This window comes from Dryobates pubescens, chromosome 17 (assembly GCF_014839835.1).
Source record: "Dryobates pubescens isolate bDryPub1 chromosome 17, bDryPub1.pri, whole genome shotgun sequence".
NCBI lineage: Eukaryota > Metazoa > Chordata > Aves > Piciformes > Picidae > Dryobates > Dryobates pubescens.
The window spans coordinates 17,373,040-17,395,232 of record NC_071628.1 but is presented as its reverse complement, the minus strand read 5'-3'; the positions used below and the strand labels follow the sequence as shown (position 1 = coordinate 17,395,232).

Sequence of the window (22,193 nt, the reverse complement as noted above, 5' to 3'; positions counted from 1 at the left end):
GGCGACAGCGTGCGCAGCGCCGCCGCGCGCGGCAGCGCCCCGCCCCCGCGCAGGCAGCACAACGCATCATCGATGGCGGCGGCAGGCCTGGGGAAACGATGGCGGAGCGCTGCTGCTGCAAGCAGACACCCGCCGGCCTCCAGCCCTGGGGTGGGAACGGCTTGCCGTCTTTACATGCAACACTTCCTTTAGCAATGAAGAGCTCCGAGAGCTCTCAAGAAAGGGCAGCCGGCGTCGATAAGATGTTACTGCAGGCTGCTTCACAATAGATGGAGCTACTTCTGCAATACACAGAGCTATTACAGCAGCAGATACAAAACCTACGGACTGTAGATCATAGAGACTGTACATCCTAGAGACTGTACAGTCAGAGCACAAGTATCAAGTATTCTACCTAGTTCTGTATCTAACTAGGAGAAGCACTCTTTTGGAATAAAAAGACGTAGTTATATGGCAAACAATAAAACCTAGTGCCCTTTACACCATCTTAGAAGTTCACAGAACATTTTAAAGACTGACACAATAAAATCAACTCAAATTCAGTATTCATGTAAAACCATATTAATATATACAAGATGCAACATATAGAAAAAGACAAATTACAATTTCAGTTTATGAACAGAGAGTGCTTTCTGCTGCTTCTGTTTCTTCTTTAATTTGGTAGCATCTTTGATTTGCATTTTCACTTGATCTTGTAGTTGAGAAAAGAAGGCCTGGGAGGACTTCAAGACCTTGTCTTTACCTTCATCCTGTCAATGGACAAAGTATTTGTTAATAACCAAGAAATGTACAAACAGCAAGTACCATCATATTAGTTACTCACATATCATGGTATTTGAGTTATACCAAAATAAAAAAATCTGGTAATTAATTTTCAAAGGATACTTTTCACTGAATTCTTATACCACTCCTGCAATCTAAATAAAAGAGTACATTCTAATTAGCAATTAGCAGGGTAGATAACAACAGGCATCAAGAATAGATCCCAGAACATCATGAGCTACAACTGCATACCTCCATTCTGTGTTCTGCTCTCACAGAATTGCATAATGTTAGGGGGTGGAAGGGACCTTGAAAGATCATCTAGTCCAACCCTCCTGCCAGAGCAGGATCACCTGTACCAGATCACACAGGAATGCATCCAGGCAGGTTTTGAGTATCTCCAGAGAGGGAAATTCCACAACCCCCCTGAGCAGCCTGTTCCAGTGGTCCATCACCACTGAAAAATTTTTTCCTCATGTTTCCACGGAACTTCCTATGCCTCAACTTCCACCCATTGCCCCTTGTCCTGTCAATGGCAAGAAGAGCCTGACTCCATCCTATAAATACATTTATGCATTTATAAACATTCATGAGGTCACCCCTTAGTCTCTTCTTCTCCAAACTACAGAACCAGCTCCCTTAGTCTCTCCTCTTGAAAAGGTAAGCACAATTGTTTGACAAGTAATCTGGTTTGGTTTTTTTACTATTACTTTCTAATACCTCAAAATTTCAGAGATTTAAAAAATGTAAGTTTTGGGGCATCCTAAGTAGTACACATGTTTATTGTTTTCGAGGATGCAAACCAAAATCAACCTGATGAGATTATAGAGAAGGTTCCACAATAAGTAGAAAACTATTCAGACATAAATAAGGTAATAAGGTTAACAAGATATACCACCAGTGTGCAAATACTTTTGAGAAAGATGAGGAGGTGTAGTTGTACTAAGAGGGATTGAAGGAAATCAAACCCTATGCTCTGTAAGTCTTTGTGATGAAGTTCACTTTTCTCTCTGTAGCTAATTATTACCTGTCCCTGGGATTTTAATATTCTTTAGCTGGGAAGCTCCAAGTTACACAGGACTACATAAGAGAGTCTTACCTTGAGCAGAGTTGCCTTGCCTTCTTTTGTAAGCTTTTTCAATTTTGCTGCAGCAGCTTTTTTGCTAAGTGTTGTGCCTTGTTCTGGTTGTTTCTTTTCAAGCAGCTTTTGGCGTTTCTCCTTTTCTCTCAGCTTCATACGTTTACGAAGCTTCTTCTTTCTTCGTTCTCGTTTCTTGTCTGTGCGAGTCTTTTCTGCATCTGTTTTTACGTCACCAGCTTTGTTCTTTTCCTAAAGAGAACAAGATCTCTAGATCCATCAGATGCAAAAACACCCACTAACTTCACAGTATTCAAATGTATCTTATCTTATTTAGCTGCACTAAGACACAGGCCAAAACCTAGCAAGAAGTGAGACTCGTACAATTGATCAAAGACTCACAGAACTGATCTTCCCTACTGTCAGTAACATTTCCCTTCCAAATATCCATATATATGTTGGGGAAATAATTAGCATCAGGTAATAGAGAACAAAACCAAAGTGTATTAGTTTGGTGCAGTGTAGCTAAATAAAATTAACTCTTTTCTCCTCCTTCCAGTTAGACCCCTCCCAAAAAAACCCAACCACCAACCAAACACTAAAATGATAGGCAAGACGGTCCACAAGATGGGCAACCCAGTGCGTGAGGGGGCAGAATTCTCCCACTGACCTAGCAGCCCACACACCTTTTTATCAACAGTACAGATCCTCTCCAGAACCTTGTATCATTTTTATGTATGTTTACCTTGATCTCCTCTGGTGCTAAGAGAGCAGCATCACTAACAGCAACAGGTGCCACTTCTTCCATACTTATAGCAGGTAGGTTTGAAACTATTTTAACTTCTGGTACAGGCTAAAAATAAAGAAACATGTTCAGGACTGAGCACACCATGTCAAAGCAGCTTACAGATAACTACAGATACAAAGTACTTGGTTTTGTTTAGAGACAATAACATTGCATTTATATAAAATAAGAACAGGCTCTGTAACACTCAAAAGTACAGAGTTTTGAAAAGGGAGGAAAAAAACCAACTGTATGAAGCTCATGTACTTACTGGTTTGGGTGTGAAGTGGAAGTTACAAAGTGCATCCAGCTTCAGGAAAAGTGAATCCATCATTTCCTGTATTTCTTTGTGTTCAGGGTTTTCTTCCTCTTCAGTCTTTTGCTGCATTAATAGTGGAATGTTACTAAAACACAACTCTTAAAGCTATTTTACTTTGGTGAGACTGGCTCTGGGCAACCTGATCTAGTGTGAGGTGTCCCTGCCCACGTCAGGGGGGGTTGCAACTTCCATAAAGCTGAAAGCAGAGTTATCAGTCTACAAAGGAATATGTAAGGTTATGTACTGTGAACTTCGAACCTTAAAGTACTGCTTACATTACCTGGTGAAGTTTTATGTATTCTTGCTCATATATCTCAGCAAGACTCAGTTTACTCTTCTCATGATCCAAAATGATGCGTTTCTTGTATTCAAAAGCCTCCTCTTTTGGTTTTTCTTTTGGTACTACATCATCCCATGCCTGAAAAAGTCATAAGTCAATGACCAAACGCAACTACAATCAAATATCAGGTACTACAGCTTATTTAGAACACTTTTCACATCACTAGGTTATGGATGTGGCTTCCCAGGAACATACTAAGTTTCACACTTTCTTTGGAAAAAAAAAAAAAAAAAAGAAGATTTAGAGCTCAAACTTAGGTGCTTATTTTTAGTGGTTTGAGGCAAAGATTGTATAACAAATACAAAATGGGTAAGTACCTTAAGTACTTAAATACTCCCCCCCATATGTACCAATTTATTTTTTTTGTTCAGCTAGCAGTAAGTTTCAATAAGCTGCAGGATACAAATCTTCTGTCAGTGGCTGTTACGAAAAATTAGGTAAACAATTGAGTTTTGGTTAGCATTCAAGAATGCTCAGAGCAAGAGTTAGACATAGTTTATAGACTGGAATTATATTCCAAATAAACTCCTCACAGTTTTAGTTTTACCTGCAAACTCTCAGTTTTTGGAAGCACACCAAAACCTTGCATGTGACAGCTATGTAAAACCAAAGCTCCTGAGAAATCTGAAGACATATTCACCAAGGCAAATGAATAAAACAGTCAATTGAAGAACTTATTTAAGATTAGTCTACACCTAACATTTTAAGAGCTTCAAACTCATCCATGGGATGTGCCTATGAACGAAGTAGAAACAAGTAATATTAACCTCATCCAGTATTCTCTGTTTAATGATATCTTCAAGCTGGAAAGTAGTTTCTTCTGTGATCACAGGTGCTAAGAGAAAAAGAGGAGAATTTTAAGATTAATATTTCTCCAGCAAGAAATACTTTTTAATCTATGAATAAATAACAGAAAGCCCTGACAAAAATGCAGTAACAGAAGGTGAAATATGTAAATACCGTTCTCCTCTATTTTGAATACAAATTCTATTATGTAAGGCTTGCAAATTATTAAACCCACCACCAAATTAGCAAACTTACAATCAAGTTCAAAATGTAACAAAAAAGGTTACAGTTTCCTGTAGTTTCCACCACGAAAATACACTACTTACCCATGCGGACTGCATGATCAAAAAGCACTGTTTCCTCTAAAAGGCTGTTTTCGGGTCGTTTCTGTCCAGTCACTTCTCCTTTAAGCTGCCAAGGTTTTTCCTCTAACAGCTCTTCTTCTAAACTTTTTATTTTTTTGCTCATCTGAAAGACACCATTTCCTGAGAAGCTTAAAACATGGACCTCACAAGTAAACTCAGGGTAAGAAATCAATAGTTATTTCAGGCACATCCAATTCCCCAGAAAGATGAGGGACATCTGACATAGATAAGCCATTTTTTTCCTCTTAATTTGTAAATAGCCTCTTTGGATTTGCCAGACTGAACGTATTACACAGTCATTGAAAAAACAAAAGGGGGGGGAAGCATTGTTTCAGAGTATCAGCAATACACAAACATTACCTTTTCCTGTCTTTTCTCGAAAGATGACTTTATTTCACTGGGACCCACATCCTTCTCTAATGGCATCTCAGTAATATCTTCTGTTTCACTGTCATCAGGCAAACTAAAAGTAACTTTTTTTGAGGCGTCTTTACCTCTCGTATTCTCCATGGTTTCATTCATATCCTCAATGCTGTAACATGAAGATTTAACATTAATGTTGAAAAGCCTCTGTAGTTTTCACATTTTCAGACATTACATGTTTACCTGTTACAACTAACCCAGTCACAAAATACAACAGGCTTTCATTGAAACCTAAGGGCAGGGGACACTAGGGAAACTTCTATATAGTAAAATTTATTTTCAAATCTTGAAGTCACAGCTATTAAATTATTTGAGTAAATATCAAGAGACAGGACTCAAAAGGTAAGTAAATAAACTACTTTTTAAATAAGGTGACAATGCAAATCAGGTAACAGAGAATGGCCAACCATGACCAAAGTTAGCCTGGAATTCACAATTTATGTTCTACTTCAATTCAGTGTAAAACTACAAGGACATTTTAACTGCAAGTGATGTATATCCTTACTCAGAAATGCTTTCTTCATTCTGCTCTTCAATGGCACTGTCTGCTTCATCCTCTTGATCATCTTCAACATCCTGGGCTACTAAATCTTCATTGTCATCGATGGGATCAAAGAAATCTTTGTATGTCAAGTCCCTAGAACTTTTCACTGGCTAAGGAAGAAAAGCCCCAACAAAAAAAAACCCCACAAAACCAAGTGAGAAGTGTTAAGACTGACAGAAGTGTAAGGATATCCTGTCTTTTAAAGTCTTTAGCACCTACTTGTGTAACAGAAATTCAGTTTAGTGAAGCCTTAACCTGTGGTAGGGGATCTTAATAAAACTAGTATCTTTTAAAAGTATGTAAAATAGTCTACCACTTAAATCCATTTCCAGTTTCAACATGTAGAGGAGTCAAAAAGAGAGCAGATTTTGAGGATTACTCTGCTAATATTAAATAATAAAAGATTTATTTTTGGAATAAGTACTCAGCAATTTATGTTACGTTATAGTTACAAAGCCATGTCCCTGGAAAATGAAGCTGCCAAAAGCCATTTGCTCCCCTTAATGATGTCCAATTGCCAGATATCAATATCAAGTGACATATCTTTTTATCTTTTTCATTTGCTGGATCACCTATTCTGCAGTTCTTCTTATGGCATACAATCTGCTCATGTAAGAACCCAAGACCAACCTAAAGAGAAACTTGAATAGCAGCATGCTATGTTCTACACTAGGACCAGATATTGCTGTCCAGATACTAGTGAAGTAAAACTTCAGAAATAATTGTTACTCACCTAATCCAATTAACTTGGTAGTTTCTACTACCAGTTTGACCATTTATAGTCACTCTAATGGATATCAGGTCTTGATTTAAAGGAAAAATGCAATCAGAAAAATAATTTATTGATATTCTTACTTTGACTTTAGCTTCTTCAGACTCTTCGTCCTCATCATCTGATATGATGTCTTCAAAATAATTAATATCTTCTTCCTCCTCCTCCTTGTTTTCTTTCTCTGCATGTTCTAAAAACATTTCCATCTCAGCCAGCTTGAAAAACTTGTCATCCACTATAGATTTTCTCCACTTTTTTTTCAGTGTGGTTTCCTTGGTGGTTTTTGTTTGTTGCTCTAGTGCCTCAATATCAAAGTCAATGTCAGAATCCTCATCACTGCATTTTTGTATGTTTTCTTCACGTTTACTCTGCTTTTCTTTAGCTTTAGTTCTATCTTTTGTATAAACACTCTTCTGATCAGTTTCCACTTCCACTATGTTGTCTTCCAGTTCATGGTCAGTGCTGGTCCCTGCATCAGAGCTGTCCTCCTCTTGGTCTGCGAGAAGGCAAAGATCTTCATCCTTGGCATCCCTTGCTATGGATTTCTTGAAGAAATCAAGCACTGTGTTGTTCTGGAGCTCTAACTGTTGCCAAATCTGTTCATCATCAAAATTTTCTATCACCAACTCTTTTAGAGGACCTCCACGAACTTTTTTACTTCCCAGAGCTTTATTCATATCATAGAGAGCCTTTGTTAATGTTCTGAAGTCAGCAGCCAGATCATCTTGCACACTAAGAGCAAAAAATAATTAAGAGCTTTAAAAAGCCCAACATAATATATCTACTGTTTACATTCTGGTTTGTGATATTTACTATCTTTCATTCATTTTACACCTTCCATTGATCACATGGATACACTGCAGCTCTTCTTATATCTGCTTAAGTATTTTGGTGCTACAGAATACTTACTTTCAACAATTACTGCTGTTGCTTAACTTTCTACACATCTCTTGGAGCACTACTACGTAACTTAGGAATAAGACATAATCATTGAGCATTTCAGCTTCTGACTACTGTTAAGCACACCAGACGTTTTGGGGAAGTAATATAGCACTAAACACCTCAAACATCCAAGACACAGACCCTTATCTTTAAAAAAGCAGTCGCCTTCCTCCAATGCTTCAACATAGTTGGTAGGCACAGAATCCTGTTTCCTAATTCCCAAATGCTGAAGAAAGGAATAAGATACTTTAGAAGCCGTGGCTGAACCCCCAGCCATGCCTCGATGCTGTTAACAGCACAGTTCAGGAGGGCTCTGCGGCACCTGAGGTAGCTGAGGGGCGCCGGGGATGGGGGATTGGGGGGCTGGGGCGCACAGGGAGGAGTTGAGGGGCGCCGTGATAAAGTGGGAGGCGGGGGGGGGGGGGGGAGAGGGTGGGATGGAGAGGGGAGGTTTCGCGAGTAGTTGCAGGGCGCCGGCCGGCACGAGGTTTGCTCCCCAGAGAACCGAGGACCGCAGGAATGGCAGACCGCCACGTGCACGCACACACAAGCACAGTCCGGCACGGGCAGACTCCCTAAGCCCTAGGAAGGCCGCAGTCCTACAGTACCTGAGGAAGCGCTCCGGACGCGCCCCGGCGGCGCCCGCCACTCTGAGGCACGTCTCCAGCCGCTTCACAGCCGCCATCTTTCCCCAGCCGCGGCGCGTGGATCAGCCTGACCCCGCCTTCCCAAGCCGGTGGCTGAGCGGTCCGGACGGCTCCGCGGCCCGCGCCAAGGTTCCGCACAACAGAGTTCCGCCCTGCGGTGTCCAACACACCCACAGCAGCGGACGCCGCCCTGGCCCGGCTCCCTAGCCAAAAGCATTTCTGCCTCCCACGGCGTGGTTTTGTCACTGAACCGCCTCGTTTATCCCTGCCACACACGCTTCTTTAGGTGGGCCTTCTCATGTTCGTATTGAACCGCAAGCGGGGTACTACAGGATCATCTACCGATGGCTCCTGCTTCCTCCCTTTGGAAGAGCGTAGTATTGCTCTAGATTAGGATGTTCATCAACAGTGAAAGGCCTGCCCTAAATATAGTAAAGCTGTAGTCATCTTACTTTGCAGTTTTATTTCTCTGACCTAGATACAAGGGCTATTTTGGAACCATGTTATCTCCAGCTGATTCTGTGAGCTAAATGCCCACTTTCTGGTGTCTCCATAGGTGTGCATTTGCACACCTATGTGATTAGCAAGGGCTGCCCAGTGTCCTTCAACTGTTCTGTTACTTTGTGTCATATGCTTTCCTCAAAGTTTATTTTATAAAGTCAAATTAAGCACTACACCCACAGCCCCTGGTGAAGAAGCTGCAGCTGCAGTCGTGGGAGACAATCCATTCCGCCTCTATGCTGCAAGATGCATTAGCAGGGGCAGCACTTGGGCTGCATGCATCCTGCCTGCGGCTGTCCCCAGCCATCTGCAGCCATTCAGCACCTGGATCCAAAACTGTGACCATCCTTCTAAATTATTCCTATTGCCTCTGATGTTTCTTTGCTGCTTTTACCTTTCCTTCCTGACAGATAAAGAAGTCCTTCCAGTGTACAGAAAACCAAGCCCTGCTATGCAGGTTCTGTCTGTACCCATTGGCACTTTGCACCTTCAAAAAACGTTGTGTGGAGCACAGGGCCCAGCCAGCAGTGGCACGAATATCACCTGTACCTGTGCTTCTCTCTACATTACAAACATTTCAGAGGCTTTACCACCTGGACTGGAAGCAAAAAGGCCATATACTGGGACTTCTAAGTACCCATTCTGAACACTGATTTTCATCTGCATTGTAATTATTCAGGTATGACAAGATCAGAAATGGCATAAGCTGTTTATAGGATGTCTTGTTCCCCTGACACAACAGGAATGCAGTACCAGAAGACAGCCTCCTCATTGTCCTGAAGTCTCTTTTGCACAACGCTTTAGTCAGATGACCCGTGTGATAGCTGGCCTCTTGCACTTTGCGAAATAAATACAGTGCCCCGAGCTGCCCCTCAGAGGCTGGCAGCAGGCAGCCTCAGTGCGGAGGCTCGGAGCATAGCAGCCACCCCGCTCAGGAGCAGGCCCGCCGCTGGCCGAGGGAGCTTTCACCTTACGTTTAAGGGCAGCGGGCAGCTGCACCCACCCGCCCCAGCCAGGGCTCACCAGCCTCTCGGCGTGACACAGCCACTGCCACAGCTGGTGCCTCGTACCCAGACGCTCCAGTGGCGCCGCTCCTACAAACACAGGCCCCGGCCCGCCACCGCACCGAAGGGCTCTCGACCCCTGGGGGCTGGTTGAGTGACGGCTCGGCCCAGCCGGGAATGGGGGCGGTGGCCGCTGCCGCGGTGACGGTGGAGGGCGGCCGCTTTCCCGTGGCCAGACCCCGCCTGCCTGCGGCTGGGCTGGGTACGAGCGGTGGGGCGGCGAGATGGCGGCTTCGCTGGGGCGCGCGGCGGCCGGTAACGTGGGGGTCGGGCGGGCCGGCGGCGGGGCGGGCGGTGGGGCCGGTATGAGGCGGACGCTGGTGTTCGCTGCGGTCTGGAGCTCCAGACCCGCGGCGCCGGGCAGCCTCGCTCAGTGCTGGGGCCGGGCGGGCTGTCAGGGCGGGACCACGGCGCCCCTGCCGGCCGTGGGGTGAGGGAGCGGGCCCGAGGCTGTCCGTGAAAACGTAACAGGCCACAACAAAACACAATTGATTTCATACATTAAAATCCAAATAATATGATTTTTTAAAATGTAGATGACAGATACGGTACCAACTGACATTACGTGGCTAAAAATAAACGTATGCAGCAAACTCCACATTTAAAAGGTGCAACGACGAGGTTGTCTTTTTAAGGTACAACTTAGAGCTCAGATGGAAAGTCATTTCCCGTTCATTACAATTATCTGGACTGTTCATTCTCTTATTAGTAAGAGCAGGTTAAGCTCATTGTACTTACAGCACATTGTTTTACTCGCTAGCCACATAGTGAAGGAACGAAGTGAATGAGAGACACAGTGCTGTCCATTGGTGTGATACTAGGAATTGCACTTTGGTGGAAGAAACAGCTGCAGCAAAGTGAGACTCAATTTCTAGGAACTATGGGGGCCATCTGATTCCCAAAAGCCACTTCCAGCAGAGAGCAGAGCAGCTCTATGAATGACCTACGCTGTCTTGGCTGGCAAAGTTTCCAACAAGCTAACACTCTACGAAATTGCCAGGATTCAAGAACAGGTGACTCTCCCTTCTCCATTTGGTCCAGAGAGCTAATACACAATCCCTGTACTACACCCTCCCTGTGGTGACAGCATTTTCTCCATGGTTGGAATTTTTTCTCAACCTGAAATGGTTGGCAATAGAGGAGTACACAATGACAAGGTTCTTACCATTGCCCCACAGTTATATAACCTCCCTATAGAGAACACAACTCATTTGGATTTGGCTTGTGCTTGGTTACTTAGCCATGTACGTCATATGCATAAATAGAAGTGTTTCTGTCCTGAAACATGGAAGTTACAGGGTTTCAGACTTAGGTTTGCTGAAAAACTTTCTTTTACACTGCAGGGTCTTTTGATTATTGAATTTGAAGAACATTTGAGTTTTTAGTAACTTAACTATATAGTTGCTAATCTATATAATGCAAGAGAACCACAAATACTTTTTGTTTAATCTCAGTCAATTCATACGGGCAATTATGGGTTTGAAATTAAAGCTCTATGTGCATGTGGCTAGAGATAGAATAAATTCACAAGTCTTCACAGAATAAAGAAAATCAACAAAAACATGATGAAGAGTTCTCTGCCCCTATACACTCATAAGAGTTCTACCACCCAATCCGTAAAGTGAGAGGAGGAAATGGAGAGATGCAGAAGTAATAGTGTCATATGAGTGGGAGTCTAAGTATCTTTGACTTTACAAGGATCCTAGAAATACACTTCACTGTTTCAATCTATTCTCTTTCCAGGAAACACCACAAGAATCAAGTATTTATTGGGTATAACCCAACACAAATAGCATTTTCTATTCTTTTTGCTATTGCTTCAGTAATAGCTGAATAAGTCTGTATATCTACTTTCTGTTAATTTACTTAAAAATAGACAAAATACAAAATAAATGCTAATAACTCATAGTCATGTGCCCTGTGTGACGTTCAGCATGGATTATCGATGGGAGGTGTGAAAGAATGGGAAAAATCCTAGCCTTTCCCATCAGTCAAGATTGCTTGAAAAACCTACATGAGTAGTATTTCTGCTGAATCATGGTCTGTCAATACTTGAAAACATTAAAAGGCTCTAGGAAACAACAAATTATACAGTAAGTGATCTTTATCTTTCAAAATACTTTTCTCTTTTGGAGAATACTGACCTCTAAGTGGAAGAGTATCTCTTGCTTCAGCAAGAATTCAATCAGGTCTTAAGAAATTATTGTAGGAAACAGAATCTTAGGTGGACAGAAAAGACTGCATGGTGAGTTTGTGGGGGGTTAATTTTTTAATACATTATTTACTCTAGTGATCTGGCCAAACTCTAGTCTAGTTAATTATACATGTCTAACTATGCCTGCTAGACACTGTGTTTTTCTTATTTTGTACATTACAAGCATTGCACAGTATTGCTTCTTCAGGGAATTGCTTTGTTCACCCCTAATGCAGCTATTTAGATGGCAAGTCTATCTACAAAATGGTTTCATCACAGACATTTGAAAAACAAGAATTTTTCTTCTTTGTATAAGTTGCTAGGGAACTTTTTTTTGGTTTTAACATGTAAAAAGCTGATGAGTTCTTGGAAATACCGAGTTGCTCTGCTATGCTGGTATGATAGCCTAAAGGTAACATGTGAAAGAGAATTGTCCAGAACTTTAGCTGTAATGAAGGAGATGACAGGATGTACTGTGTGAAAGGCTGGCAAGAAATACTCCAAGGCTTTGGGAACTCTGACATGGCCTAAAGCAAACTGGCATGAAATTAAAATGTGGCTTTTATGAATAAATCCTTTGTTCTAATTCTAATTCTGGTACTACAGACAACTGCATGATCACAATTTCTCCCTTACCCTCAACCTCTCCAGATTCTACTACTCTGACAGATTAAGCTTTAATGTAATTAATTTGTAAGTATCCTGTTTTTTTCCTATGATTTTCTTTACAAAGAAGCAACCCTATCACTGTTTGTGAGCAACACAGCCATTTGACAGTGCAAGGTTCTGCACTGCCTTGTCACAGCCATCAGTGAAGAGTTCAGTAGGTCTCTCAGCAGTTTTTCATGACACTGAGTATATCCATGACTTCTCAATCTTTCGTCTGCAAAAGCCCTGACATTTGTGTCATATGTCACACAGTATTTTTTAATAATTGCCTTTGCAGTAATGATGAGCCAAATCACATTCCTGATGTCACATATATGACATATACTGATGTCAGTGGCACTAGTTGTATTTAAAAGTTATTATGATTTTGACCTGGTCAGTTGTACATGATACTGTTCACAGTACTTAGAACTGAAATATTTCTAAGCACCTTGGAACAAGTCAGTGAAAGGAAGTATATGACCTGTATGGCATGTGAAAAGTAAGAAGGGCAAATGACTTAATCATTGGAGAAATCAAAAATAAGAAATCAGACTGTGGAGATTTTAGGATTCATTAAGACTCAGGTGCAACGTGACATTTCGTTCCTTGCTGGAGCAGTTCTGACAGCTGTGAGGTCAAATCTTTTACCTTCTTTGATCATGCAGTATCAGTTCTGTCCCAGGCTGTGTATTGGTTTTCTTCTCTTTTACAATTTCTCTATTTTGTAAGAAACTCTGAAAAATCCAGAACTCGCTTTTAAGTACATTATACAATTAACCACTACATTTTAGTATGTACATGTGGGCATTTGCACCAACTTTGCACAAAGTGGCCTTCAATTGTATTGCTATGAAGTTCAGCTATAGAAATTTGAAAGAATCTTAGTAGTAAAATTTCTTCCTTGGTCTACCTTCAGCTTTGCACACTGGGTGTGCTTAAGACATAGGAGTTATATAGCCCTCATTAGAAGGGGAAAGAGCAAATACAGATACTGTCCCAAAAGCATTGTATTGGTGCTATTCACTTTTTTTCCAGGTCTTCTTCCCAGATTGCAGACTTCAGCTCCCGTAATACGAACTCTAGCATCATCAAATTCCTTTCCTCAAAACATTCCAAGCTGTTTGTGGAAACTGGGACGACTTAATCATGTAGCAATTGCAGTCCCTGATTTGGAAAAAGCTCAGTCCATGTACAAAGATGTATTAGGAGCACAGGTGAGCGAGACCGTTGCTGTTCCTGAACATGGTGTCTACACAGTTTTTGTGGATCTGGGAAATACCAAGCTGGAACTTCTACATCCTTTAGGAGAGAAAAGTCCCATTGCAAGCTTTCTGCAAAAAAACAAGACCGGAGGAATGCATCATATCTGCATTGAGGTATTTTAATGCAATATATCATGTAGTAAGATGGAGATACTGAAGTCTGCATACTTTTCATAGGTTTGACCTGTGTCAACACATCAAGAAGGCTGTCATATTTCTCAGGATGCATATTGCATAGAAGAACTCTAAAATGCCCTTTTTTTCTGTTTTGGAAATCACAGTTCAGTTTCATGAGCTATGTGATATTATTTTCCTCTTTTATGCTATAAAGATTAAATTGAGCAAGGGAGGGTTAAATATCCACTGTGGGAAGTGGTCAAACCCAAGGAGTTTTAAGTTTAAAATAAGGCATAGTTTAATTTTCAGAAGTTTCCCTTCCTGTTTGATATTTAGTTGGTAATTGTAAACAGTAGTCAAAAAAGATTGTCTGTTGTACTTCCCAAACAGCAGGGAAGGGTCCAGAGTTTCTTTTTTCTTCTGTCCTATTCTTCCTTGTATCAAAGAGATACTGGTCTGGAAGTACACAAGATGTAAAGTTGCTGGGTAAATTACTTATCTTATTTAGCATACTCATGTTTTAGCGTAGACATTTAATGCAAAATTTCATGCTGCTTCCTGTGATATGTTTTTAATATTTTAGAGATATGAGTCTGGCAAACTTTATGATTTCATGCACAGTGTAATAATAAAAGGTAACAGGATTACTGATGTGAGTAAATATTATTTTCAGAATACATCTATAAAGACCAGAGTCTGCAGTTGCATGCTTCCATTGATAATTGAGAAATCTGCAATTTTTCTTATATTAAGATATGTTTTCCTATTTGTTCAAGAGTAAGAAAATTAATTCTGTTTAAATGGACCATAAATTGTACTGCTAGGCAGTTCTGTTATAGAAATCTGAAAGACCTCAGCTGAACTTAGAAAATGGGGGGTATAGAAGAAGTGGTGTGCAGCAAGACAGAAAAAACCCTCCAGCCCTCTGTAAGACCAGTAGTACTTACAGATACCAAAGAAAGATGTATGCATTTCTCACTAAGAAGAGCTCAAAGCTCCCAAGGATTTTAAGTACATGTAACCCCTTTTCAGGTGTTTCAAGAAGTATTTGTTAACAGATGAAATTATTCTATGTAGATCTCCATTTTGTATGAGAGATGATCTTGTGGCAGATAAAACAAAGATGGCTCTCAAGGGAAGTCAGACTGTTAATTATGAAAACTGAGAAGGATGAGACATGATAATTATACCATGTTGGACAATGTGTAAGTGTAGAAAAGAAAATTTATAACTGTATACAGTAACAAGACAGGAGTCACAATCTTTCCATTGCCATTAATTGGGTCTGGCAGTGCTGCTTGCAGCCGTATTTTCCTAAATGAAGTCTTGTATCTCACTAATAGATTGCCTACAGAAAAAAACAGAAACATTGTCAGAAGTCCCTCGTGTTTGTCTCCATGTAAAACCAAATGGAAAACTATGGACTAATTTACATAGAGAAAAAAGCAATCCATTGTTGACCTGACATTTAAGTGTGACTGAAGACAGATTTGGTCGCTACCCCAGTCAATCAAAAAAGACATTAACCTCTCCCCTCCAATTTTTCATTCTCCTCAGAATGTAAAATCTTACCATTTCAAAGATACATCATCTGAAGTTGAACAAAAATAGTTTGCAGAAAAAAATTGTAGAACTTCAGTATCAATTATTCAATCATTTGAAATGTAATACATATTTTGTAGAAATATCTTTCTAGGAACAGTCTTATTGCAAAAAGCTGAATTGTAAAGGAGAGAAAGCCTGACAAGCTTATCAAAATGTTTTTCCTATCTTCCTTCAGGCTTGTTATTCAAAGGAAAATTTAAGACTGATGTTTTGACAGGGAAATTGTTTCAGACAAAATAAGCATTTAAGAAGAAATTAAATTATTTCTGACCAGCTATAACTGAATTTAATACCTGCAATTAAAAGCACGCTGGACACTTGGTAGAAGAAGGGAGAAATCCAAGCCTGATATTCTCCTAACACAGATGCACTCACAGGCTTTCAGCTGTTTACTCTCACTGCTTCCTTGGGGATGCAGTAATTCATTCCAGCTGAGCCCAGACACAATTCCTCTTCTGACCATCTCTGCAGGACAGGAGCAGCAGCTGCAGTGGCTTTGGTGCTTGGAGAAATAACCTGGAGGGTGCTAAGGCACACATTGTATGTGCTGTCTTAATTTAGATGAAACTTGACAGCCTTTTTTCTTTTTTATTTAGCAGACTGGTAGTTGTGTAGGAAGAACTGTACTGAGTTCAGAACTTTCATGAAAAAAACTGCAAATGAGTAGGAATTAACTGCTGTCTGTCCCTCTGAATTAAAGCTAGGTATTTCCTTCTTCCCTATAATGGCATCATGCAGGTTTATTCACCAAGGTATGTCCAGACACCTCACTCTTGAACAACAGATCTTTATTGACTTTTGGACTTACTAAACTGATTGCTAATTTTACTGTTTCAAAGAATTAATGTATTGAAGGTTAGGGAAAAATCAAATTTCATCTGCTGACATGACATCAGACTTAAGATCCTGTGTGGTAAAGGCAGTTATTGTAATAAATTATATTACCATTTAGAAATGGCATTTCAGTATTGCTGCTTTGAAATGTAGAATCTGCATAACACAGTAGTATGTTAATTTGTGTGAACTGTATTTTTCTTTTGTAAGGTTGATGACATAAAAGCGGCCATGACAGAACTGAAGAGAAAAAACATACGAATATTGAGTGAAGAGCCAAAAATAGGTGCACATGGAAAACCTGTGATTTTTCTTCACCCTAAAGATTGCCATGGAGTCCTTGTGGAACTTGAGCAAGCTTAAGCTGTAATATTCATAAATAAAGAGATAGAATAATTGTGAGGTTACTGAGCTGGTACTGGGAATATTGATGTGATTTTCAGTCTTTTCAAGTTCACTGTAGTTCCCCTGGATTAAGTACACTCTTGAGTGCTGAAATAGTGCTGCAGATTTAGGGTCTTTATTTTTTTGCTTCTGATCTGATTTTTATAATTAATATGTTGACATTTCTTGAATTCTTTGTGATTCTAAAGACAAACACATAAGCTGAGTTACTTACGTAACATAGCAATTTATGTTCTGTTGCTTCATGTTTGCAGCATGCTTTTTACCTTTGTCACCACAGAAGCTACACAGTTTCTAGGTCAACTCATATTATTTTGTTCTACATTTCAGAGCAGAGACTCACTTCTCAGTAACAACAATATAGCTTAGGTATTCCCTTTAGAAATAAAGGAAAAACAAACACTCTTTTTTCAGTTTTCACCATTCACCATCTGTGCTTCACACTGATTGATTGGTTCATGCAATAAAAATATCCTTATGTTATGTATGTCTGCAATCAGCAAATAACTATTCCTTGGCATAACAATTACTGCCAAGGAAATTACCGTGCATAAATCATCATTTAGTTGTTTTTATGAACTCTGTGGAGATGCAAGCAATGCAAGAAAAATCCTTTGGGCAAATATTTTTCCAGGTACATTTCAGACTGTAACGTACTTGTCAGATTTTAATATTTTTCAAGTATTGACTATTTGTTGTTCAAGCTTTATCCAATGGGAGATACCTGGGAGAGACCTGAACAAGTAACAATTAATCTTTCCAGTTCCTTTATAAATACAGTTTTCCTATGCAGAAACACAAAATCAGTGGAAACCACGAGCGGCTTAAGCCTTGTTTCTGTACACTGTCTTTAAGGTGCCTGCATGCTTGTGTTTCTGGTAACTGCAGTCACAGTTTTTTACTTACTCACGGACAGACTTCACTTTATCGGTGTACCTTAAGCAAGCAGTGTTTGCCCTGATACTTTCTTTTATAGGTCTGTTTTGACATGGCAGTTGTAAAAATTGAAGACTTGTCCCTAGGTTTTTTTACCCTTAAAATATTTTTTTCCTGGCTAAACCACAGTGAGTGTTTCGCATTTTTCTACATCTATGTGTATACTGTGAATAGTTTCAACTAGATATGAACTAAGTTCATTTTAGTCTAGGAGAGCTTCTACTTAATGAAAATGGAATTATTTGTGTTCTCTGTCATGCTTGCTACAGCAAAATACAAGTGTAATATTGACCTGAGACTTAAATAGGGCTTTGAAGACATTGATGCTTCCTCGTGAATTTCACTTCTGAACAAAAGCTCTGTAAAGCCATGCATTCACTTTAAAACAAGATAGTTTTGTACTCAAAATAAGTACTCCTGTCATATTTCGAGCAAAATACAGTCTCCCACAAGGTTCCTGCATTTCACCAAATCACTGTTGAAAGGAGAGTTGTTTGAATTTATAAATCCTAAGGCTCACAACAGAAAAGGATGATTCAGTAGTCCTGAAGTATCATTCTGCCATTCTATTGTAGCAACACTGTTTTTTGTCTCTCTGTTCTTTCAAAGACGAGGAGCCATCATTCCTGCAAAGCTAGCATAGGAGTGCCAAGACTGGAAGCCTTGCTGGTTACATATCAAGATAACTGAACAGAAGTCTTTGAACCTAATACCCTTCGCTTGGTACAGCAGAAAACAGGACAGTCCTGTTCATACTCCCATTTCTTTGTCCTGTCTGAAGGAGATGGAATTTTGTGTATGACATCTATTAATGCACTCAGATACAGTACTAGAGAAGGAAGATTCTGAGTAAACAATACTTTTGCTTTTACCTAATTGTGCTCCCTATATTATTAGCAGGAAGAGACTTGCGATGCTTGTAGCTAGTAAGCAGCCATTTTCCTGACCAGCTAAGCCAGCTCATGTATTTTGTTCCAAACTCTTTGTAAGGTGGAAGTCAAGATACTAACAAAACCCCCCAACACCCCAAGAAGAGAATTTAGGTCTGCAAAATTGCTCAGTACCCAAAACTGGAGCATGCTTATTACAAGCTCTTGCCATTTGGTGGGATCAGACCCAGTTCCTTGAGTATTTGCTACAAGATAAAAGAATTTCCACTTCTAGACTCAGAAGGAATAGTCAAGAGGGCTGGAGAGAGAGCTGAAGAGAGCTAAGACACGTGAAGAGAAGTTTCCTGGTCATAAGCCTAAGTCACATACACTTCATTGGGAACAGGTTCATCCCCTATACTTTTAACAAACTTGTAGTCCTTCACCTTAAACAAGACAGTCTTCAGAAGTCATTCTTCTGACTTTCTAAGGTTTGATGAAGTGAGTTAAACATGTGTAACTGCTGTGATTATAAATGGGCACTAACAAAATCTGGCAATTGAGGAATGGAAACTGGAGCAATAGAGAACTGTGATTTGTTTCTTCCAGTGATGGGACACTTAAGGATGTATCCCGGTTACACCAGTGTAAGAACAACAGTGATTAAAATAGCTGGAGCCTGATTGGCTCAGAAGGGAATTGGGATTTGACAATGGGTATTTGGTTGTTTTGTTTTTTTCAAAACATGCAGTGAAACCTCCTTTTCTGATAATGTCAAGCTTTTCAGAAGATGAAGTTTTGCCAGTACATTTTCTCATGCTTGCATCATTTGTCAAGTGCAAGTTCCCTCTTCCCATCTTTCCATGTGCCTTTTCTCCCTTCTGAGCTTAAGCATGTTCCTGTTTTTGCTGCCTAAGGCAGACAAGACACATTTTTCTGGACTCCATCAATGCTACTCAGGCAGCTGAAGGGCTCATAATTAAATGATGCAAAATATCTTTTTTAACTTCCTCTAAGCAACCAAGTCCCTCTTAGGAGGGAGGAGAGCAGGCTGCACAATTAATCCTATTTCACATGACGAGACAAACCACAGAGATAAGAACTAACTACATGCCTGTTAAAAGCTAGCCTTACAGTTCTGCACATTTGCAGATCCTCTGGTCCCATCATGTTTATTGTGCAGCACACTCACCAACCAAACAAAAAAACACCAACCAAAAAACCCAACCAACCAAAACCAAAACACAACTCTCTCTAATTCTGACTTCAACTGCTTTCGTTGTTACCGTATTTACCCCATTTATCACAAATTTTGGAAGAATGTACTCAGATCATGATGCCACAGCTCCAGTGTCTTAATGCAATTAACACAGTCTGAAAAATTAAAAATCTGTGAATGAATTACAAGATGAACTGCATATGGCACTTGCTTCTGCAGGCCACTTCCTGGGTAGGTAATACTGTGTTTAATGCCGAGACTAGAATTTACTTCCTAAATGCACAAGCAGAAGCATTGCTGTCTACTGTTGACAGTCTTTGGATGTGGACTTTATTGCTAAGATAGGTAAATGGAAGTTGCTTTGACCAAGGAAGTCTCATAGAAAGACCAGGAAACATGGAGATGCTTACAGTATCTAGCTGAGGTACTTACATAGGTATTCTGAATGATTTCTTTGGCCTGTCACCATGAATTCTTTCTGTAGTGATCTGACTTGGGTTTGTTGGACTCTAATTAAGAGAAAAAGTTAGAGTTAATTGTTTAAATAAATATTCAATTCTTTTACCAAAGCAGCTGTCATGCTGACCCAATTATTAGACTGTAAAACTGAGGAAATCCCTAAAATAGTAGCCATGGTACTTCTCATAAGGGTGCCAAGTGGTACGAGACAGAGAGAGGTGAGCGACAGTTTAAACTTGGAACACTGGATCACAGAAGATTAATATAGAAAGGGACATTATCAACAATGCATAAACTAATTGTCCCAGTGCTGAGTTTTTGAAACAGAAGACCTCACCTTCTTAGGAATGCAAAATCTGTCACTTTTGATGAGTATTTTCAAAGCAGTTTGAACATTTTGTGAAGTATAAATGTATCTTATTGTCGATACGTGCAGCTGCAGTAACTTCAAAAAGAAAACACCTGCCCTGTTAAGCTGGGAATACTACCTTTGGTATATTGATTGAAAAACTGAAAACTGGCTTATGTACATGAGGCTATTTCATCAAGTTAACAATGTTGAGAATTAATAGTATTAATTAAAATATGAACAGATGAACATCTACAGATTACATACAGCCCCCTGTAGTTCTGTGTAAAACATACATGCATTATAGTTTATATCTGTGAGTTCTCAATTATCTTCAAATTTGAGGCTATAAAGAAAGGGATAGATGAGAGAAGTCACCATAGAAAGCCATGCTAAAAATTAGCCTCCTAGAACAGCAAATAGCTGTTCTGTAGTTAGTGAATCTTAACAGAAATCTTTTAAACAACTAAACAAAATCCAAGAATTATTAAAAACATCAAAAAGCCAGAAACTGTTGTTGCCATGAAAGGCCTTTCCATACACATGGACTCTGACTCAGTGCTAAGCAACTGGTATAGACACTCCAGGCAAACAAAAGCACACAAAGCTGGACATACAACTGTCATAGTGATCATTAATAGCTAGCTGATTGGAATGCAGAATAACAATATTGGACGGCGTTTTCACTTCTACTATCATGATAGAGATTACTTTTTACAATCAAGAATAGCCACAAGTCTCAAATTTGCATACTTATGAGCAAGTCCTGTCATAATTGGCCTAAAAGCACTTGATGTCATTTATGTCCCTTTACATACAAAATAACCACCATCACATAGCTGCATTAGAAAGATCTAGTAGTTTCTAATAAGCAGCCTAAGAAGACAGCTGTTTATCATTCACCGTAAGAAATGTTCTCAGAGAAACGCACTTGAGTGAGCTTTTAAATACCATGCATCATATCTTCTATTTTTAATCCTTATGGGGGAACCTGTGTCTGCAAAAAGGCATAAAAATCATTGCCTAAATCTGGCTGTGTGATGGAATGTGACTGAATCCAGTGCTGTACCCTGCTGTAATGTTCAAAATTTTTACGTTTAATTTGATTTGTGTTGCAATGGAGCACCTCAAGCAACAGGGAAACCTGAGGTCACTAACTAGCAGGATTATGTAGCTAGAGTTCAGGAATGCATGTCACAGAACTGTATGGCAGTCTCACAGAAGATGCCATATGCTATGGCTCACCACCCAAGCAGGGCCTCTGTGTATAAACCACTGGTGCAGGGGGACCTCACTATATGGCACAGCAGGACTGGACGCCTCCAACAAACATACCTGCCCACTGCTGCTCCTTTGAGGGGCTCCTAAAGGATACCCGGGGTAAAGCGTTGCTCCATTCTGCAGGCTGGTGTGCAGGAGTGACGCACCCAGCAGCTGGCTCTCCTCAGTGTCCAGGACTGGACAAGCTCCTCCATGGGCCTGTGTGAAGCTGGCGCCGAGGTGGTCCTCCCAACTGTTGGCGTCTTTGGAAGACCATAGGTTGGTCCTGTGGACGGGTGGGTCCGTATCACCAAGCCACACACTTTTGGGGCCATTTTGTGAGAAACTCGGGGGCGTGCGAACAAGGCATCACCTCACTGTCCCTCTGTGCGGCAGCTCAGGGCATTCTGCCATTGCCATTGCCTCTTCCAACATCGCTGGGATCAGGCCAAGCAGGACCCTGTGAGGAAGAACGACGCCCGCGCTTTGAGGCACGACAGCTGGCAAGCTGGGCCGGGGACAACCGGGCAGTTGCAGGCCCCGGGCGGGCCGAAGCGATGCTGAGGAGAGGCTGCGGACTCGGGGCCGCCCTGCCGCGCCCCGCCGTTGCCTGCTCCCCCCCGCGCCGCCCCGAGGCGCCGCGGAGGGCGGGCTATGCGCCATGCAGGTTCCCGGGCGACCGGCAGTATTCTCGCACGCAGCTTCC

General features: G+C 40.7%; 2 protein-coding genes across 2 annotated transcripts; one reads left to right on the top strand and one right to left on the bottom strand.

Annotated features, from left to right (window-relative positions):
- Nucleotides 1-443: 443 nt before the first annotated feature.
- MPHOSPH10 (M-phase phosphoprotein 10) lies at nucleotides 444-7,816 on the bottom strand. The gene is made up of 11 exons (XM_054169191.1): nucleotides 7,724-7,816; nucleotides 6,257-6,905; nucleotides 5,363-5,511; nucleotides 4,795-4,966; nucleotides 4,396-4,537; nucleotides 4,051-4,118; nucleotides 3,224-3,361; nucleotides 2,896-3,006; nucleotides 2,586-2,693; nucleotides 1,862-2,092; nucleotides 444-749 (listed from the first exon to the last, which is right to left on the bottom strand). Exons 1-11 carry the CDS (start codon nucleotides 7,798-7,800, stop codon nucleotides 600-602), a joined length of 1,995 nt encoding a protein of 664 aa, XP_054025166.1. The 5' UTR covers nucleotides 7,801-7,816; the 3' UTR covers nucleotides 444-599.
- Nucleotides 7,817-9,478: 1,662 nt separating this feature from the next.
- MCEE (methylmalonyl-CoA epimerase) lies at nucleotides 9,479-16,602 on the top strand. Its single transcript, XM_054169111.1, has 3 exons — nucleotides 9,479-9,582; nucleotides 13,208-13,548; nucleotides 16,201-16,602. The coding sequence occupies exons 1-3, from the start codon at nucleotides 9,552-9,554 to the stop codon at nucleotides 16,351-16,353; spliced, it is 525 nt and encodes a 174-aa protein (XP_054025086.1). The 5' UTR covers nucleotides 9,479-9,551; the 3' UTR covers nucleotides 16,354-16,602.
- The last annotated feature ends 5,591 nt before the right edge of the window (nucleotides 16,603-22,193 follow it).